General features: G+C 38.9%; 1 protein-coding gene across 1 annotated transcript in view; it reads right to left on the reverse strand.

Moving 5' to 3' along the window:
- Elmo1 (engulfment and cell motility 1) overlaps positions 1-22,794 on the reverse strand; it is a 559,102-nt gene that overhangs the window by 227,017 nt on the left and 309,291 nt on the right. The window contains exon 15 of the mRNA XM_026387606.2: positions 22,587-22,695. Coding sequence (XP_026243391.1) covers positions 22,587-22,695 — 109 coding nt within the window. The remainder of the gene's footprint in view (positions 1-22,586; positions 22,696-22,794) is intronic.

A 22,794-nucleotide genomic window follows, 5' to 3' on the forward strand; every position in this document is an offset into this window, starting at 1 on the left:
CATCCTGATTCACAAAGTAAAAATGACCGATACATATGTCAAAATGCCATGTGGTAATGTCTGTGTTTAGACTTAAAATAATCCTGTGATTTCTATCATTTTTGAATATTCCTCTTGAGTCACGACTTGAATCATTTGATTCCTGACTTTGAATAGTTCATGACCTGTAAAAGATAATCTAAAAGTGGATCGTGGAATTATCTTATGCTCCACCTTTTTTTTTTTGGCAGGGCAGTGGGTACCAGGAATTGAACTCAGGGCCACTCGACCACTGAGCCACATCCCCAGCCCTATTTTGCATTTTTATTTAGAGACAGGGACTCACTGAGTTGCTTAGTGCCTCACTTTTGCTGAGCCTGGCTTTGAACTCAAAATCCTCCTGCTTCATCCTCCTGAGCAACTGGGATTATAAGCATGCACCACCATGCCCCGCTGCTCCTCTTTAATTTATATTCTGACATCATTTTAAGCTTTTCAGCAAAAAATGAGTTCCTCAGAAACAAAATAAGAGTGATAATAAAGTTGTTTTTCTCACAAATCAGAAAAGTCTCAGCAGCTAAACTAAGGTCTGGGACGAGTTGATCTCAATAGCTATCTGTTGAATAGTTCTTGAATGTGGGTTCTCAGGAGCCAGAGGTGACAAAGTCAAGACTCATGTCTTTGTTGTTCCATCTAAACACCTTATGGGAGCATGGTAGATGCTCAATGGACTTAAAGGTAGTCTTGAGGGTCCTAAAGGTTTTGTGGCAGAAGTGGCCATTAACATGGGCCATAAAAGCTGGGTTAATATGAAAGCAGACCCAGCTGGGAAAAGTGCTAAGGCAGAAGGGCTACCATGTGACTTGTTCAGGTAAGTTACAAGTGGGCTACAACTAAACAAAATGCTGGCTGGTTTTGGTCATTAATTTTTAAAAATTATATTAGAAAGTTAAGTCAGAAAGGCAGCTAGAGGCCAGTTGATGAAGTCTTTGAAGATACAAAGCCACAAATGTGGCTGAGTGGGAGTCAGTGCCTATTCAATGATTTTATTAGTTGGGACCTCGAAATTGCTTTCTCATGCCCCACTTATTCCCATTCTCTAAGTTGTGTCTGCAGGAGTACAAGAGGAAGGAAGGGTGTTTATCATTTAACCAGCCTTTGCTGACTGGGTTTTAGATACAGAGTTTTTATATACATGGTAGTTGTGGTCTTTTCATTTGCAAATATTTGAAATAGAACCTTCTCTTTCGGGTAAAACACTAGTTTGGATATGAGGTGTTCCCCAAAAGCTCATGTGTGAAACAATGCGAGGTTTAGAGGAGAAATGATTGGGTTATGAGAACCTTAACCCAGTGGATCAAACACCTGATGGGATTAACTGAGTGGTGATTGAAGGCAGATAGTGTGTGGCTGGAGGAGGTGGGGCATTGGAGGCGTGGCTTTGGGGTATCTACTTGATTTTTGCAAGTGGAGTCTCCCACTCTGCTTCCTGATCACTATGGGAGCCACTTCCCTTCACTACACTCTTCCACCGTGATGTTCAGCTTCACCTGGAGCCCCAAGGAATGGAGCAGACTGATTTCCTCCTCTACAGTTGTTTTTGTCAGGTCTTTTAGTCCCAGTGGCAAAAAAGCTGATTAAAACAAACACTTAAATCTAAGAGATACACAATATGTTTGAAGATCCAGGTTCTGGAGGATGAGTGCAAAGTCTTTTTCTGGCAGCTTAGAGAAGGGACACTGTTCTTTAATTTTGAACAGACATCTTGTGGCTCCCTTTGATGCACACATAGGAAATGTCACATACACAACTCTTATGTTCTGCATTAGAAAGAAGCCCTTCGAAGAGGAAAAATCCCAGGGTTCGTAGATAACACAAGAGATACAGAAACACTATGAGCAAAAATCATGCACATGGCCATGGAAGAGAACCAGCCTCACTGTCTCTCTGTGTGGCAAGCAACTCATCCCCCAAGATAAACCTGATGGAAAATAACACATTTGGATCTAGAAATGCGTAATGTGCACATTAATGTGAAAGCAGACAATGCTCTATTGAGTAAGTAATTTCAAGGTGAATTGCCCTATTATGGGGCGGGTATGGGGGACTTTTAAGTCTTTTCAGCTGTGACCTACTGTAGAAAACACATTTTGTCCTGCATCCCGGTACACATGCACATGAATGTAAAACTGATTTAATGAAACACTTGCCTTTTCCACTTGCAAAGCACTTTAAAAATTATTTTATTCCATTTTTAAAAACACTATTCAAAATTCACTAAAGCGATTTCGTTACCCCCTGATGAGTCACTATGCGCAATTACTTCAAGAGAGCAATCCATTTGACTGCCTCTTTCCAGAGATCATTTTTTTTTCCTCCTTCTTGAGATAAAATGCCTACAAGCACATCTCATGAACTATTCAAAGTCAGAAATCAAATGATTCAAGGTCGTGACTCAAGAGGAATATTGAAAAATGATAGAAATTTCAGGATTATTTTAAGTCTAAACACAGACATTATCACATGGCATTGGATCTGGTGAAATAAGAGTGGTTGCCAAAAGAGGTCTCTGATCATCTTACCAGCCATGATGACCAGTGTTCTAATAGAGAAGCAAAAGCAATCCATAGCCAGACAATTAGACTTACTTTGTTGTGCTTTTAAAATTTATTTCCTCATCACCCCAAACCCCAAACCTTCAGCCAACCACAAGAGCTCAATAAGTGTCATTGGCTGTGATTCCAACTGTTTCCTGGGAACAGGAGCAGCCAAGGAACCATGGGCTCCAATTGCACAGAAAGAGAACAAAGATCTTGAGTACTGTTGGCAAGAATTTAGCAGCAGTAGTTCTCACTGGTTTCTGACCTCCATCTGACACCTAGTGACACATACCATGCTTAGAGCTGCCCTGTCCCTGACAGGCAGCACCCAGAGGGCAGAGGGCAAACCCCAGGCCAACCAGATTCCCAACACTGCCTCTTTTCAGATGATAATGAGAAGCAAGTTCTGCTAGAAACTGACTGTGTGTCAGCCTCTGTGGCTAAGCCCCTTCCCACTGCCACTCTCACCCCCATGACATTGCTTTGTCCTCACTGGGAAGTCCTATTGACTATTGACCACCCAGATGATGGCCCCAGCCAAGGGATTTAACTTTCAAAGGGAACTGTCTTCTGTGCAATCCAATGTCTCCCACTCACTGCCCCCATGCAGCTCCTCTTGGTTTTGCACACATGTTGGATTTAATGGACAACCTCATGCTAGAATAAGAACAGAACGGACAGAAAGAGAAGCAAATAGCAATTTCAATACAGTGTCAGCTGTGCCTCAGTAGGGAGCTCAGGGGGCGAATCAAAGGAGTGGGTCTGAGTGAGGCAAGAAAAGCAAAAGAAGAAAGAACATTCTAGAATGAGGAGCCAGAGTAGGCAAAGGTCTAAGGTGAAGAGGAAGCAAACCATTGTGAGATTTCTGAAGTGGAGTGTGGTGAAAACAAGTTTGGAATTCACCTTACGAGGAATCAGGAGCCTATGTAGGGTTTTAAACAGATCCAGAAGAAATCAGGTTAGAGTGAAGCAGGGAGAGACAAGAGGGCGCAAGTCTGGGAAATTTGGATGGCCAGTGGAATCCAGGTAACGGTGGTAGAAATGCAGAAATATCAGTAGAAATAAGAAACATCCAGGTACTAAACTGATAGATGAAAATTGGCTAGCTGGGGATGTGAGGCTGTGACTGAAGGTGAGAGCAGGTTTCAGAGGCCAACAGCCTGGTGAATGGTACACCAGGGATCAAGAGCAGCAGCAAGCTGGGGGAGAAACTAGTGAGTTTTTATTTATTTATTTATTTTAAACTTTTTCCCTACATAAGGAGCCAGTTCTTCCGTAATAGCCATGACATGGAATGGAATACATGAGAAACAAGGAATATAGCTCCTCCCTTTGTGGATAATGGGAAAGAAACCCACTTAGGAACCATGAATATATATAAATTTAGTTTGATTGTCCTCTTTTAGTTTTTGTGTCATAAGCAATGTCTTAGTCATTATCCAACATATAAAAAATACAGAGAGGAATAATCAGGGGTAATCTGTCCATGAGTCTTTATCAGACCTGACACTTTAAAAGGCCCATGAAAATATTTTAATTTTTTTTAAGTCTAAAGAAAAACATAAGCAGGTTAATAATGAAATATAACAATGAATCATCTTTATATAACAATGCAGTGATAAGATACAAAGTTTAATATTATTTATGGAAGAGGAGACCCCCGAAGGCAAAAGTTCTTAGAGCCCATGGTCATGTGGCTATAGCACAGATAAATATATAGCACCTCTAAGATTGTATTTTAAATCTCCATCATGTGAATATCTATAAATCCCTATCATGTCTATATCTTTTTTAAAATTTTTTTAAAATTTGTTCTCATTAGTTACATATGACAGCAGAATGCATTTCAATTCATTGTACACAAATGGAGCACAACTTTTCATTTCTCTGGTTGTACTCGATGTAGTCACACCATGTGTGCAGTCATACATGTAATGTACCTAGGGTAATGATGTCCATCTCATTCCACCATCTTTCCTGCTCCCATCCTTCCTCCCCTTTGCCCAAAGTTCCTCCATTCTCCCCATGCCCCTGCCCATTATGAATCAGTCTCCACTCATCAGAGAGAACATTTGGCCTATAGTTTTGGGGATTGGCTTACTTCCCTTAGCATAATATTCTCCAACTCCATCCATGTCTATATCTATTAGTTACCCATTCACCTACCAACATGTAATCACCCAAAATCTGCCTTAGGTCTCCTTCCCCACTTCAAATTTTTTCTATAGTTAAAAAAACTATATCTAGATTCAGGCACCTGTTCAGTGGACTGCAAATGCTTCAGTCTTTCTGTGAGTAAAATTTGTGAAGAAATAAAAAGCCTTAAAATTTCAGATCATTTGACATAGAATGTCTCCAAAATTAATCTTCAAGAAATAAGCAGATAGAACTGCAAGGATGTTCATCACAGTGCTATTTTTCCCTAAAAATGAAAATATCCTGCAATTAGACTCTGGTCAAATTAATTATAGTAGAATCGTAAAAGGAGATAAAAAGCAGCCATTAAATAATGAAATCATTAGATATGTACTGTTGTGGAAAGATAGTCACAATATACTCAAAACAAAAATAGGATATATTGCTATCAAAGCAATAAAACTTTCTTCCTTTTTTCTCAAAAAAACAAATAGAATGTAAAAATAGTATAGTTTGATCCTATTTTAATGCCCCAAAAAGTAGAAAGAAATATACCTATCTATCTTGGTGGTAGGATAATGGATGATTATTAGATTTGCTTCTCTGCATTTAAAAGATCTTCAGTGATTATCATGTTACTATGGAATTTTTAAAAATGCTAAAAATATATACTATCTGATTCAAGATCCATTGGTAGACTTTTTTTAAGGAAATTATTAGAGATGTGTGCAAAGATGTAGCTAGAGAGATATAGGTCATCTTCGTAATCAATATCCCCTTCTCTACTGAATCTGTCCCACAAGTATAAGAACATGTCATAAATTCTATTCAAAAAATGATGTATCCTACTTGACCCTAACTTCCCCTCCAAGATTCTACCTACGTACTCTTCTGCTCCACTGTGGAGCAAACCCCCTTTAAACAGTCTTCTACATTATTTGTGATGAGAAGCTGGCTTGTCTTAATTTTCTAATCTGTTGATTAGAAACAAGATACCCTTGAAAAATATAATGAAAATTAATCACTGGAAAGCGACCGTGTGTTAATGCTCTGGCAATGTCACACATATACAAATGTTCCTGAGCTGGCTCTGTGCACTCCTCATAGACACTGTCAGGCCACCCTGAGCAGCGCTCAACCACACTCACTGTCCATGGCCTTGGTACTCCCTTGTTTTTAACCCATCAATGGAGGCTGTCACTTGCACCACCCCATGGAAATTACTTTTATTCAGGTTGCCCCTGACTAACTCTGGACTCACATCCATGTTTCATTCCCAGTGCTCATTTAATTCACCACCTACAGGAGGTGATACAGGTGATCTCTCCTTTACATTCAATTGAAAATTTCTCTTGATTTTCTTCTTACATCCCTGGTACCCCCTTTCAACTCCTTTTCTAGTCTTTCTTCTTCTCCTCAACCACTATATTTTGGGGGTACTTAAGGGCTCAAACCTGGAGTTTCTTTAATGCATCTGTATGCTGGTCATGCTCCATGTTAAATCTCCAGCTCAGAACTCCAGGAACATGTGTCCATCTATGAACTGACATCTGAATTTGGATGTCCAAAAAGTATCTGAAAGCAGAGCAGCCAATCTTTGATGCTCCACCATCAGTCTCCACAATGACTCCATGCTTCTAGCTATCCATCCCTCAGCCCTCTTATTTCCCACCCCACATCCAATCCAATGGGAAAATCCTGTTGACTCTTCCTTTAATATATATCTCAAATCCAACCTGCTACCCAGATTGAAGATACCATCATCTCTCCACTTCTTATTGTAGCAGAGAATATTAACTTGCCCTCCTGCAGTCTAATCTTAGTGGATCAGCCAAACACTTCTTATACAATCTTTTAAATTGAGTACTTGAAAAGAAAGAGGTCTGCAATACCTTACGTGAAAAGAATCAAGTTACAAGGAAATATGTATCATACCGGTTCATTTAAAAATAACATCAAATAGAAAAAAAATGTTTTAAAATGTATGCATTAAGGTAAACTCTGAATCATCCAAACAATTCTTTCAAATTTTAAGTTACATAACATCACATATATGGTCCATCTGTCCGGTGGCTTCCTTTTCCACTCAGAGTAACAGCCAAATTTGTTGCAAGAGCTACAAAGGCCTACGGACCTCTCATCTACCAACCTTTCTTATCTCTTCCTCTTTTCCCCTGGTTCTCTCTGCTGCAGCTCATTGCCCTTTTTTTTCCAATGTGGACACTCCTGCCACAGGGCCTTTACACAGGCCTTTACATTTTGAGCATGACCAGCATACAGATGCATCAAAGAAACTCCAGGATTGGGCCCTTAAGTACCTCCCCCAAAAAACGGTTTTCTGAAAAATCCTTGTCCAGATACTATGTTGGTTTATGCCCTCATTTCATTCATACTTCTGAAAACCTCTTCAGTGAAGCAATCTTATGCATTCTCCTTTTTCTGACTGATTTTTCTCCATTTTATTTTTTACGACAGCACACATTTGTTTACTGTCTGTTTTTCTACAACTAAAATATATGCTCCTTAAGGGAAGGGACTATAGTCTGCTTTTTTTTACTGCAACAACCCCAATGCTAACATGTTGGGTATATTTAGTGAGCTAACATTCACCTTTCTGTCATTTATAAATCGAAAATTTGCAAACAATATAAATGTGTCCATGGGGCACCTGTACTTTTATAAAATGGAACACCATTTACATTCATATCCACGAAACGGCCACATCTATGAGGAGGAATACTATTCAACTACTAAAAGTCTGAATAAACTTCATATGAATACATCTGTTGAAAGCAAAGAGGGTTGTAACACACTATGTGAGAAGAATCCGGTTACAAAGTACAAATATGGGGGAAATTAGTTCATTTTGAAAATGAAATCACATAGAAAAAAATTTGTTCCAGTAAGTCAAACTCCTGCCCTAAAACAAAAACAACAACAACAAAAATGATCACAGCAGAGAACCCAGGAGGTCTTCTTTTTGAGTGCTCCCCTATGGCACTCATGACACAGGAAAGCAGCAGACCTCAGTGGGAAAATAAGCCTGCATCTGGGACTCCAATGCAAAGCAATTTCTCCAACTATTAAATCACCAATAAAAGCCAAAAAAACCATTAGTGCTGTGCTTCTCAGGGACAGGTATGACTTGCAGAAATGTTAGCAGCACTTGGATTTAGGCTTATTTGTTCCTCTGAGTTTGGGATTTATTTAAACACTCCTGTTTACAAAGAAAGATGGGCAGGGGGCAGAGCTGTTTCAGTACCCAGTAGCCTGGGGCATCATGGAGTGACAAGAGCCACCAAACCTGTCCCAGAGGACATTGAGGAGGGAAATCAGTTGGGCAGAAAACAAGGAAGAGAACAGGCTGGGAGTGAGCTCAGAGGGAGAGCACACACTTAGCATAGGTGAGGCCCTGGTTCAATCCCCAGCACCAAAAATGATGATGATGGTGACAATAATGATGACAATGACCACAACAGCAGCAGCAGCAGCAACAATAATACTAATTGTAAAACCCTGGGAGGCCTGGGAGTGTAGCTCAGTGGTAGAACATGTGCTCAGGATGTAGAAGGCTAGATTGGAGCCCCACCACCTAAAAGAAAAAGAAAGTGAAAGACCAAAGGAAACAAGAAAGAAGAGAGAGAGAAAGGAAAGAATGAAGGAAGAGGAAAACATCCTGCCATTTCTTACATCTGTTCTGGTGAAACTTATGTTTAATTCTTCACAAAAGACTCTGTGCTAGCAGTAAAATTACATGGTTGAGCATTCCTAATCCATTAATCCAAAATCCAAAAACTTCTGACCATTCATACAATGACACGGTGGAAAATTCCACAATATAAAACTTTCTTATATTATATTATATTATATTATATTATATTATATTATATTATATTATATTATATTAGTTTGTTTAAGTACTAGGGATTGAACCCATTTAAACCACTGAGCCACATCCCAGCCCTTTTTATATTTTATTTTTGAGACAGAATCTTACTAAATTGCTTCGGGCCGTGTTAAATTGTTTAGGTTGGCTTTGAGCTTGTGATCCTCCTGCTCAGCCTCTCAAGCTGCTGGGATGACACATGCATCACTGCACCTGGCATGAATTTGTTTTTTTTTTTTTAAAGTGTAAAATTACCTTCATATAAAGTATATATGAAACATAAATTAATTTCCTGTTTAGATTTGGGCCCCATATCTAAGATATTTCATTATGTATGTATACATATATTTATATACATATATACACATATATGTGTATATATACATATATATACATTTATATATATATATATATTCCAATATCCAAAAAGATCCCAAGTCTGAAACAATTCTGATCCCAAGCATTTCAGAAAGGGGTACTCAATCTGTGTTTCAAAAAAGGAAAATATTCAGAGTGACAAAGACACATTTTATCAAATTCTCTGTTCAGAAGGTGAGAGCAGTCAAACCTGCATGGGAGAAAAACAACACCTTCAGTCCATACTGCCAAGCTGCTCAACCTCTTAGAGTTCCTCCTAACAAGACCTGTGTGCATTTCCTTAATTCCTTAATTCTCTTACACAAAATTCAATAGCCAATCTAAGTTCTCAAGAACAAACGAGGTCAGGAGGGATGTAGCTCAGAGATCTTTGGAGTACTTAGCTAGTTATATGCAAGGCCCTGGGTTTAGTCAGCAGTGGGGGAGTGGGAGGGGAGGGGGTTGAGGAGGGGAGAGGAAGGAGGTAGAGAGAGGAGGGGGAGAAGGAGGAGGAGGAGGAGGAGGAGGAGGAGGAGGAGGAGGAGGAGGAGGAGGAGGAGGAGGAGAAACAACAAGCACCTCTCCATAAAAGAATAGATAATGGCAAAAAGTTCTTCTAAAACTAATTTAGTGGTTAGAGTTGCTTTACTGGTTACATAAAATGGAGTGTCCATTCCCCATCAGCTTTGGAATGGTGCCACCTGGGCAATTACCATGTTTGACTATGTGAAAGAAACGTCTCTATAGCTGGTCAGTAGTAGAGTCAAAAAGTCAGAAGCAGAATAGGTTTTCTAATATCCACTACTCCATATAGACAACCATATAACCATGATCCAAATTGTCATGGAAGGGTAGATACAAACTTGAAAGGGTCCAGTCGGGCTCCCTAGGAATCAGTTGGAGAGTTTATTTAACAAGCCAATTTCTGGATTCCTCTGCAGGAATTTGCATTTCACAGAAACTCCCCTAAGTGAATCTGAGGCATAGCCAAGGTCAGCAATCACTGGACTAGTTTATACAAGACAGAAGAGCAAAGAAACCAGCAGATTTTCACTTAAAAAAAAAAAAAAAGTGCAAGTCATTCTCCTTACTCACTCTATGAAAAACAACATGGGAATATGCAATTATAAAGCTCAAAATAGTTTCTTCAGGGGGAAAAATATGATTCACACTTCTAAAGATGCTCAGGCCACAGCTGCAATCTGTTCTGGTGGGCAAAACCCTTGGAAAGCCAAATTAAGGGAAGCCACGTTCCTTTGGTTTGTTTGCTGGAGATCCAGACTCTGTTCCACTCTTCCAAGGAGATCAGACAGGCCTCCCTGGGAGGCAGGGAGTGAGCACACTGGAGGGAGAGCCCCACAGCTGTGCTCACCTGCAGAGGGTTTCACCTGACAGTTTGGTTTCCTAGCCTGCAACAGTTCTGGTGGATACATGCATCCATTAGGGGTGAGAAGTCTTTGGCCTCTCAGAGCCCTCTCTTGAATCCTGTGCTGACCAGAGAATAAGACCTCTGCTGGTTAAAGTTGAATCCTCCATCTTCCATAGCAAGGGGGTGAGTAGGGGAAAAAAAATCAAAATAAAAGCAAGATGAGAGCTGTCTGGAGGCAGTTGGGGATATAATAAATTGGGAAGTCAGACAGCTGTGCGTTCTGCAACACAAGATTGAAAATAGATCATTTTTTCCTCTTTGGGGAACACACTGTAGTGTTGATATTTTCTAATTCAAATCTGGACTCAGTGGCCCTTCTCAACCAAATTACCCTGAGGAGGAAGGGGAAGGAAGGTATGAAGAAGAGTCTTTTTGTACAACTCATTCTCACTTACTTTTGAAGAAAAGAGAAAACAATACTGTTTGAGATCTTCAGGGTAAAGTGCAGAGTTCATTTAAAGGAAAAAAAATTAGGGATGTTTGAAGAATATTTTTGGAACTGACCCTGAAGTAAATGGCGAGGAGGACTGATTCATGCAACAAATTCTTGCTAATTGCACTTGGTGTGAAATACTAGAGGTTAGGAGGGAAGATGAATTTGCTAAGAGTCTAATCCTCAAGGAACTTGCACTCTGTAAGGTAAAAAGGACATTCAAGAAAAAATTAAAGGAGCCATGAATAGTATTGCACTAGTTAAATGCAAAAGGCACAAAAGTTGTTTGCATCTCATGGCTGTTTGAACTCAGTCTATTTAACCTCTCTCTGAATCCCATGTTCCTTATTTGTAAATGGGGTTATCAAAAGAGTTGACAGAGGTAAAGTGTGCTTGGTGTTGGCCTCAGGGAATTGTCTGCTATATAGAAACCATCCAATAAACAGCAGTGTTTTTGTTGTTGTTGTTGTTGTTGTTGTTGTTTTGTATTGTTTTTTGTTTTTTAAGCACACTTAAAATCTTTGTACTTTAAATCAGCAAGTGCTTTTTGATTGAAGCTCAAGTGCCTAGGACTGGGAGACCTGATTGACATCCACCTCCTAACCAATTCTAACCACCAGGAAGATCTCTACACCCAAAGGCTGTAGGTTAAAGATTAAAAGCAAAAGGCATTCTAGCACTTTCTGTTTTCTGCTGCTCCTCCAACCACTGTGGGTTCCTTGTGGGAAACAGGATGTCCGAGAGAAGAGTTTCAAGGATGTTGGCTGTGGGCATGCCTCTCTTGTATTCTGTTTTCTCCATCTGTTTGTTTGACTCATGTATATTTTGGTTTTTAAAAACCTTACAGATTAGTATTTCTCACTATCTCGGTACAGTGTAACATACTGGCTTCTGTTGTATTAATTACTTTCTTTGGGGGAATCCTATTCACCATCTCTTTCAAACTTCAAGCCTTCTGCCTGTACTTTTCCTACAATTTCATGCTCCCTCCCATATTAACATCTACTTTTACAACCTACAAGTACTTTTGGAGCTCTTGAACTGGTCTAACACGATCCTACAATAAATGCTAAATGCTGGTGATGGTGATTACAGTTCTTAAAAAAAAAAAAAAAAAAAAAAGACTGTGTGTCTAAGCCAAGGATTTCAAAGCATCTCTCTGGGACTAGAAGATATTTTTTTCTCTTCACATTTTTTGGAGTGAGGGTAGTAACCGGAACACTACATTGATTGTACAGATAAGGTGTAATGATGTCATCCATGCAAATGGTCCCCTTCTTGGACTAGAATCCTATTACTTTTGTCATTTTTATTTATTTTATGATGTTTTCTCCTTCTCTAAAAATAATGATGGGATTTCAGGCGAGTCACACCCACAATGCTGTAAAAGACCAGAAGAGAAGGTGGATGTAAATTTCATCCAATGAAATAGCCTGTGGGCCTAAGCCTGAGATTTAGAGGAGACTGGCTTCACTCGGAGTAAGAAAAGATGGTTTTTGTACTTTACATTTTGAAGTGAGGCTACTAACTGTAGTACAAGATTGATTTTTCCAGATGAGGCATAATAAATCACATGGAGGAACACCCTGACCTGCTTTGGAGAAATCAAGCAGTGGCAAGCCTCGCTAGACCTCCATCGACCTTCCTCTGCTCCACAGGCAGGGCTGCTGGCACCATTGCTCTCAAAGAGAAAAGACAGCAGAGCTAACCCCCATTTGAAATACGTTTTATTTGAATTTTTATTCAAAATGTTGTTTTAGAAACTGTTCTTTTCCTTGGCTAGAAGAAACATAGTTCCCTTATTTTCATTACATCAGGGGTGAATGTGTGTGTGTATGCAGAGAGAGATGGGGTGAATGATAAAGTTAATTTGGCAAAATGTTAAAGCCTGGGTAAAAGGCATATGGAATGGTTTGAATGTGCCCCCTTGAAGTTCACCTGTTGGAGACTTAATCCCCAATGCAAATTATGCAGGGTAGAACCTTAAAGAGATGATTAGGTCATGAGGGCTCTCTCCCATGAATGAATTAACGTGGGTATTCCAGCAGTAGGCTAATTATCGTGGAAGCAGGTTTTGATAAAAGGATGAATTCAGTTCTCATCTGTCTCTCCTGCATACTCTTTTCCCTTCCACCTTCCACCATAGGATGACTCAGCAGGAGGGCCCTTGCCAGATGCAGCCCCTCCATCTCGAACTTCCCAGATGCCAGAACTGTGAGAAATCAATCACTCCTTTATAAAATTACCTACTTCTGGGTATTCTTTTATAATAGCTCAAAACAGACAATGAATAAGTTCTTTGGGGCTTTCTTGAAAAAAAAAAAGTTTTAAACCATAGTATAAGTCAGGTGCAGTGTTGCACATCTGTAATTCTAGCAACTAGGGAGGCAGAGACAGGAGGATCTCAAGTTCAAGGCTAGCCCTGGCAAGGTCTAATCAACATGGGAAAACCCTGTCTCAAAAATTAAAAATGGCTGGGGGTGTAGCTCAGTACTAAAGTGCCCCTGGCTTCAATCCCCTGTACTAAAAGTAAATAAATTAATAAGGAATATATATATTTCCTCCCTTTTCATTGTTATTCATTATGGATTCTTCAATATCTATTTTCACCTTTTTATTCCTTCAGATGAACTCTACAATCTTTCTGTAAAGTTCCCACCCTTATTCCTATTGGTTCTTTAGGATGAGATATAAATCTGTACACTAATTTAGAGCAACTTATATCTTTTTCATGATATTAATGTTTTCCAACCAAAAATAAAGCATTTTTTCTTGTTTATTTATTTGAAATATCTATTGTATGTTTTGGCAAAGTCTTATAGCTTTCTTCGACTAAGTACAAGATATTTTCCATTGGGATTATTCTGAATTTACATTTTCATTGCCCAAGCTAAAATAATCTTTTTTTACATTTTATAATTAATTGCTGTTGATGTATACAAAAGCTACTAAGTTCTGTTTATTGTCTATTGACTCTTCTAAATTACACTGTCCTAACAGTTTTTTCTTTGTGTCTTCAGGAATTTCTAGATAGAAAGTCTTATTATCTATAATTTATTTTGTTTCTGTCAATGTAACTTCCCACCTCTTTTTGTTTTTGTCTTTCTGACCAAAGTGAAATAATATAAGTGAATATCAGCAGTCTAATTTTAGTTCCAGTTTTTAATAGCAAAGCTTTTTAGTTCCATTATTTTAAAAGTAAAATGCTGGTTTGTTGCTTTATAATGACTTTTAAAAAAAAATGATGACAAGAATGTGACCCTATTCAATTATCTTTCACAAATGATGCTAAATGTCATCAAACATTAATTTAGCATTTAATGAAATTAGCATCTGGGTTTTTGCTTTGAGTTTCTTCATGTGAGATAAAGCACAGATCTGTTTTCTGTTATTAAGCACCTCTTCTCTGGCACAGATGACTGTTTGAACCAATGTTAGTGTCTACCACTAACAAACACACTGGCTTCATAACATGCACTTTGCAAACACTTGCCTTCTTTTATTTTTTTAAATTTTAATTAGTTTTTGCCTACATTTTCACCATTTCTTATTAATTTTTAAAATCATCTTCAAGGCTTCCTATAAATTGCCTCAACATTTAGGGAAAATAGGGCCTGGAATTGCAAAGGAAAAAAAAATAGAGAGAGAGGGTCAGGGGGATAAGTATTAATAAACAAGAGAAGTATTTTTAAAAGGCAAAGATAAAGTGCTCCAGGTATTTTTGCTTTTATTTTTACTGGGGTTTTTTTGTTGTTGTTTTGTTTTTGGTGAGAGGGTTAATGCCCTCCTGTAGCAAGGTGAGAGAGGAATCAGAAGTCACCCAAACCTGATGCTGAAGATAAACTCCAAGAAGTGTTTCTAAGGAGATGATGACAGGAATCTGTATTCATTCAACAGGTCTGCATCTCTCTTCACAATGAGGCTGAGCAAACCCTCCAGGTTTACCTCTCACTATGTAACCAACTCCCTTTAAGAGTCAACAGGAATGGATGCTGATTGGTTCCAGCTTTTTATCTTTCTAGAAGGAGTAAGTCCTGAGAAAATCTAGGATAAACATAAATTTATTTCCATCCATGTATATTTGAGATGTGCTTGATATAGTCTCCTTTTTAAGTGTCAAGTTTAGTTTCTTTCAGCAATTACTTCCTATGAAGATAAATATTTTATTGGAATTTCAGAAATATTTACCATATGGCCTTTTCAAACAAGAACAAACTGCCATAGTCCTTTCAAATTACAAGACAGCAACCAAGTACACAGAAAGAGCTGGCTTTGCTATGGGATACCGCTCAGTATCTCTGTCTGTGTGTACTCAGGATAAGGTTATTTCCTGTATGAATGGGACATTTTACAGTTAATGAAGCACTTTTAACTTTTAAATTTCCCCACCTGACTCTCAAATGAGAGTGATGATGATGATAATGATGTCCCTAAGTTGGAAATGGAGAGCAAGACAAAGGTTGACCATATGGACAAAAGCCCGCACATCAACTCCACCTATTTGGGACTTCTGATTCTGAATGCAAGAATCTCACATGAAGTCCTCCTATCTAGTACTAAGGACTATTATAAATCCTGTCATCAGTTTTATAACTATTGTAAATAACCATCTCAGAATGACTTTTATACTCTCTCATTGGACAGTTCTAATTTGGGCCAAATTACATATAAATTTCTAATGCCAAGTTCAAAACTTAGACATTTATTTTGCTTTTGTGCTATGTACTCTTAAAAATTGGAACAATATGAAAGCAGGAGTATACTATGAAAATTCAAAGGAGAATCAAGATCTGAAAGTCTTGGGCTTTCCAAGGAGCAAAAGTCCAAGCTAGTATTAGGAGAATAAGATTCTTAAGAGGTTTAATTGTTAAAAGCTAATTTTCTTGAGCTTTCTTTAGCCAGAATGTTCTAAGAATGAAAGTGATGGATGGTATTTCTCAAGTATGAAAACACCAATGTCCCAGAGTTAAGTGTCTATTCTAATTGCTGCTCTACTCCAAAGAGTTCTTCAGCTTGCTCATCTGTGTTATTTTTACTTGCTAAAGCAGAGGTGTCTGGGTGATAAATTGTACAAGGTGCTCTGCTCAGCACCACTGGTGTGTTATAATAAATATTGCCACTGAAAGACAAAGTAAGGAACCAGTGAACATTTTCATAGTGTAGGATGAAAGGTTTTTTTCTGACTTTTTTTTAAAAAAAAAAACAAGAGAAGCAGTTATTAAATTTTAATCTAATTGTAAATGGTCAAACAGGTGAAGATGGTAAAACTGTTTTAGGGAAATATGAAGGCTTCGATCACAAATGTACATCCATTCCGTCCTTCAAAATACACCTGAGAGTAACTCCCACACAAGAGCATAATTAAGGAAGTGGAAATGACCATCTGCTAAACAGAAAGTAATGCAGGGGAGCCCTGGCATCTTAGTAAGGAAAAAAGAAATGTGTTATAATCTAAACCTCAATTTCCATTTCTCTGAGACCTTTGCTATTGCTACATTAAAAAAAAAATACTAGTGCATTTCTTCCATTCCTGGTAAAGACAAAATGACAGAGGGCTATAATCTGACTTCAATTTGTTACAGTTTTCTACATCCATAAGGAAAATGTAGAAAAGACTTTTTAAAAGATCGAGAAAGAATCAAGGATTCCAAATTTCTTCTAGCTTAACAGAATTCCAATTTTCTTTCGATACAGCTAACATTCTGTAATCACGTATTAGGGGAGGCTGATTTCACCTTCAGCTGAGGGAGTGGGTCATGTCGGGTCTGACCTCTGGACCTTGTTCTACATCAATATCAGGGTTAGGCACAGGCACAGGCCATGGTGTTAGCCAATGAACATGAGAGGGAGTCTATACAGTAGTTTCTGGGAACATTTCCTCACATCGAAGAAAGACTTAATGCCAAAATCAGCCACTTGTTCCTGGGGACCAAGTGATGGTACCTGTCCCTTTGCTACCAGCAGAACTGAAATGGAAAGAACCTAGGCCCTGATGACATCACTGAACAGTTAAGTTAATTGGCCCAAGGACCTGCTCACCTGGACCTGTGCACCAGGTTGGGATTTCTATGACTTGCATCTGGTATCAATCTAACAGCCACATCATTGGGGCTGGAGCTTAGTCCAGGCCAGCTTGTCCTTGTTCCTGACCCTAGACATTATCATGCTCACAATTTCTTATCACACCCAGAAAACATAATGCAATTCTAGAAGCTGATGCCCCTGACTGGGATACTCCTTCTTATTACTAAAATACTTCTATGGGATTACACAGCCTGTAAGGTAGACTCCAAACTGTTCTGCACAAAAAATTCAATGTAATGCTTGCTCCCTCTGGCATCTCCTCCTCTTGCTTGCTCCCTCAAACCCTCTGCTTGGACAATACAGAAATAGAATTTTCTTAACCACCAGAGCTTTCCACCTGCAGTTTCTTACTTCCTGCCGCTTTCAAGAGCCAGCCCCAAAGTCCACACAGTTGTGCCTGCCTGGTTACTCCTTCCTTTATCTTTGTGATTCCACATGTGCAAGAATCTCTTCTTCTCTTTCACACCTTCCAAGAATCTCCCTTCCCCAACCCTGCCCAGCTCCCGACAAACAGACATGACTTAAATGCAATATTACAAATGACAAGAGCTTATAATCACTTACTTATGCGAAGGACTCCCCAATTGCCATGCAGACTGCTCTAGGGTGGAGGGTGGAAAATGTGTTCTATGTCCATGCGATCAGTGAATAGAAAGACGGGGGCTCATAAAGAAGAAGCCCTATAGTTACTGAATGACTGCAAGACAGAGACAGACAGATCCTTCCTCTACCCACACTGGAATATAGTTGGAGTAAGGTGCTATATATTCAAAAGATAATTAACCTGTTTGTATCAGAAATCAATTTTTCCTTGCATCTGTCAACAATTTATTATGTCTTGGGGCATGAATGTAATAATAACAAAATCAAAGACTCTTTTTTTTTTCCCCTGCTAGAAGTTGGGTATCTTTTTAAGGATTTCAGATCTGTAATGAGCATCTGGATATGTCCAAGTGATTCCTCTCTTCTCTGAGGCACCACCGCCTGCCTCCCTCCACCCTCACTGACTCCACACTGACAAATATAACCCTTCCTTTGAAGACTCGCTGCTTCTCCTTCACTCTTATTCTCCTAACTGGGGCTGCCCATTATACAATGCAGGCTATGGGGATTTGTGAGCACAACAGGGACTCTAAGAATTCTTTCGTGAATTGCCAACTTTTAGAATTGAAACAGAGGGAAAACATAGGCCTTGCTTTCAAAAGAACCTTATTGAAAAAGCAGGCTAAAAAGAACACAGTTGTCCTTGGGTTCTACAGGGTATCAATTCCAGTACCCCCAGAGGTTATGAAAATCCATAGATGCTCAAGTTCCTTGCATAAAATAATGTAGTATTTTTATATATCCTACACAATCTTCCCTCATACTTTTAAAATTTTAAATTTAAAATATTGTTTCCATACAATTATACCTAATGGTGGAATCCATTGTTACATATTCATACATGCACATAATATAACAACATAATTTGGCCAAAATCATTCCTGCCTTTATACTTTAATCATCTCTAGATAACTTCCAATACATAATACAATGTAAATACTATGCAGGTGATTGCTATACTATATTGTTTACAGAAAAATGACAAGAAAAAAATGTTAGCTACAAATGTTCAGTATAGATTCAATTTTTTTCCAAATTCTTCAATCCACAGTTGGTTAATCTATGGATTCAAAATCCAGGGACATGGAGGACCAATTATACTAAATTTTTGCCAGTATGTAGAGAGGGATATTGTTCCAGGTCCTGGTTCCAGCTGCCACTTATGTGGGAACACGTTCCCCACCTCATTAAACCTGCAGTTTACTCATAGAAAGTAAAATTCTATCGTGCAAAAAAAAAAAAAAATCAAAGCAAAACAAAAACAAAATAACTACCCATTTTCTAAAGGCAACATGCATTCTCTCAAGCCTCCCATCAAATGCATGCAAAGGTATGATCTTTATTTTATAGATAAAGAATCAGAAGCTCAGAACAGAAGGTCAATGTACCCAAGGCATCCAATTAGGAGCTGGGCTGTCATTCAAAGATGGATTATTCAGGATGTCCAAATACTACCACTCAGCTTCTTCCTACTCGGGTATTCTCAACACCAGTTTGAGCTCAGTGACTTTAGACAGAATGCAGTTAGTGCAGGTCTTCCCTTCATTAATAAACATAGATGGTATTGATCTTAATTAACTCCTGGGGGTTCTACAGACTTCAGTTAAATAACCTTGATAAAGTGCTCTAAGAATATAAATAGACATTATTTTAGACCACACTGTTAGAGATAATATTTGCCTCTTGGAACATCAATAATTGGGAAGCAGAAAAATAGTGATTTTTAAGGGAACCTTTAAAAATACATAAATATTTGGTATAAGTAACTTAATTGAACATTAATATGTTTGTTTTGGATGCCAAAATATAATTGGTATTTCAAGAGACCTAAAATTAAAATCAAAAGAGAATCCATTTCTAGAAAATTGAATCTTTGTACTTTTGTAAACATTCTTCTTTTTTTTTTTTCAACCAATTGGATTTTTAATTGCTTCTTTGGTCTCAGTGCTTAGTTCAAGAACTAAACTGACCCTGGTCTTCGAGGTCAATTATTAACACAAATCTGAATAGTGCTCTGAACCACAAACTTAGGAATGAGAAAAAATAGATGCATGCAAACCAAAGGAAGATAAATTTGTGTGTGAAACTAATTTTCCTCAGAAGAAAAATAGATATCTCCTTCAACATAAGGGTGCATTCAGATTTGTTTTTCATATTAGTAACTTATTTAATATGGCAATGGGCAAAAAGCAATCTATTAAAAAAGCAATTTTCCTCTTACCATGGGGTGTTTTATCATTTGATGTCTAGCATTCAATCAGAATGTGGCAATCTTTTAATATTTTATGAGCAGAAAACAACTCATTTGGGCATGTAGACTCCAGAAACGTGAAAGTTTTTTGTAAGCCTTGAAAAATATCCCGAATGGCCTTTACAGATGCTGGTAAGAAAAAGGTCAAACTGGAAACTTGAACTTCAAAGTTCAAAACATTGAGAAAATTATGTTTTAGAATAGGCAAACATTTAGGGATTTATTTTAAAATATAATGTATTCAACTCACAGGAAAAAAGTATCAGTTCCAACTCATTCCTCCACTTTCTGAAATCTAAGACATTATAGAAGCTCCTGGGGGGACAGGCACTGTATCTGGTTCATATGTACCCCATGTGCTCCTGGCACATTTTAAGTGTTGAGTAGATTTTTATTGAACAAATGAATAAATGCATTTGTTGTTTTAGATGAAAGCAAGCTGGCCTGACAAGATCAGGACCCAGCCTGACTGTAGACACCAGCTTGACCAGATGCTGCGTGAGTTGTGGCAGAATGTTAGGGACTTTCTCTTCACCAGAAGGTGGGTTATAGAGTAAGCTACAGTGCAAAAACAGCATCTCCATCACCTCTGGCCTCTCTACAGCATTTGCCTCCATCTCCATTCTGTTAACCTCAGTCCAGAGAAATGAGGTTCTGTCCTGCTTCTAGGATTGACTACCAAGTCTTCAAAAGGCCAAGAGAGCTACTCTATACCTGCCAGGGGTCAAATCCTGTCCCCTACTCTGTACCTACTTCAACCCTAGGCACACAGCAGGTGCTCACTGGAGGAAGACATGGGCTCAGACTCTTGCCACCATGGTTCTCTTCTGCCCACCAGATAGGGACCCACAGACCCAAAACTCTGCCTAAATTAGGACTGCCTTTACTCTGTCCACGCACACTGTGGAAATTGGCTATGTTTTCCAAGTCAATCCCTCCAGGTTGAATATTACCTGCCCCCAAGGGAATCTTCTCACAGCTAACTCCATGATCTTAACCACAAAATGAAGACAACCCACCCAGACCATCACCCAAAATATGACCAACCATTTTTGGATATTTTGCCCTGGGGAAAAACCAGGGCTGTAAGAGGATAGTGAGGTTGGTGAGTAATTTCCCCAAAGACACATGGTCCTAAGTGGCAAAGAGGAGAGGACCCAGCTTTTCTTCACCAACCACATTCTCCTGCTTCTACATCATATCACTATGGTAGACATGTCCACGGGGGAAAGGAGAAGAGCAGAAAGCTGGGTACCTCCTACTGCCTTCGAGAGGACAGCAGACAGCCACAGTGTCACTGGCTAGGATGGGAAGGGCTGGTGAGAGATAGGGGCGATACAGGGCAACAACTTGAACCCAGAAATCAGAACCTAGAAGAACAGGATTGTTTCCTAATTCCAAAAAATTTCAGATGGGCTTGAGATGCTTTAAATTGAGTGACTTTCAACAATTCCCCCTTCTGAAATTGAGATAAACATGAAATTGTCATAGTGATCAGGTGGATAAATCCAGTGGGATTTGGGTGATTTAGGACTTCCATCCTAAGTTGAATAAACACTAAGCGTTACTGCAGCCTACGATCTCAGGAGCTAGTTTAATTAGGGGGTGGGACAGATAACTCATGTCCAAGATTGAAATCTTAACATCTGGTAAAAAGTAAATGAGAGCAGATTAATACAGAAATCTCCAGGTTAGGTTGCTACTATCGTAATGTGAAAATGCACTGATTGGGTCACCTAAAAGTAATGAACTTCATGCAGTTCCAGATCAAAGGTCAGTTTCTTCTCAGGACCCGTCCTCACTGGAGGGTGACAAGGCCTTTTGCTTGGTCAAACACACTCAAACTCTTAGCCTTTGCTAAGTACTAAATTTTCTAAGTTGGTCTCAGCAGCAGCTATAATCAGTCCTACAGTGTATATAAAGATCACCCCCCTTTTCAATTTAATCATTGGATTCCTTCCCATTCATCATTCTAGACCATTATTTTAAGCTCTCAAGCAGAAGACTGCATATTTATGCTTTCCCAATAATACCAAACACCCCAATGACTTCCTGATATAAAGAGTCTTCTCCAGCACTGATGTTATTAAGGCTAAGAGCAAAGATTTATAAGTTTGCTGGCTCCATAGATGTGGGAGAGAGTCGAAGTCAGCCACTTTAAGGATGTCAACATTGACAATGAGATTGGGGAAAGGTTAAGTCATATCCACCTTCATTGGCTAAAGCCAAATTTTGCCAATGAGCAACAGACAAGAAAACTGGCCCCTCCTCTTTCTCCAGCCATCCTCTTGCAAAATCAACAATATAAGTAAGAAAAAGAACCATAAGCATATCTCTGACTATATTTTTCAGTTGTAGCTACCCATTTTCTTCAATAATTCCTTTTCCCTTAGAGAAAGTACTTTGTACAACAGAAACACTAGGAGCAAGAAAATTTCATTAAGGTATTCAATTTTTCTTTATAGAGAAAAATGGTTTTGAAAGAAATAAGAGAAAATGATCTACTGGTAGATTATGAACTGGAATTAAAAAAAAAGAGTTCCACATTTTCCTAACCTGCAACAAGACTGGTATAATATACATTCATTTTTAACATATTTGAAACTCAGTCACAATATCTGCAAAATTCTCCACTCTCACAGGTTTCAATGTTTCTATCCAGAACAGACACGTGGAAATGCAGACACTGTAAGCCCGAGCCAAAGAATAACTGTTCCAGAGTAGTGATCGTGAGAAGCAGTCAGCACCTTGGGATTCTTTGCATAGGCTGGGGACCTGCAGCTGGGTGCTGCCAAGCTTCCCGCCATGTGGCAAACAAGAGTACTTACGCAGCTCGCCCACTTTCAATATCTCACACAGCATCTTGGTCAGCTCTATACTACTGCGGCCAAAGGGACACTCATGCTTATCTTCTCGGCTACTGTTCTCCAGCACGATCTGCAGTAGAAAAGGATATAGGTCAGAAAGGGAAGTCAGTGGCTGAAAAGATTCAGAACACTGGCTCTGTTCCAATAGAGGAGCTCCAGATCCCCAAAC

This window comes from Urocitellus parryii, chromosome 3, assembly GCF_045843805.1.
Source record: "Urocitellus parryii isolate mUroPar1 chromosome 3, mUroPar1.hap1, whole genome shotgun sequence".
NCBI classification, from domain to species: domain Eukaryota; kingdom Metazoa; phylum Chordata; class Mammalia; order Rodentia; family Sciuridae; genus Urocitellus; species Urocitellus parryii.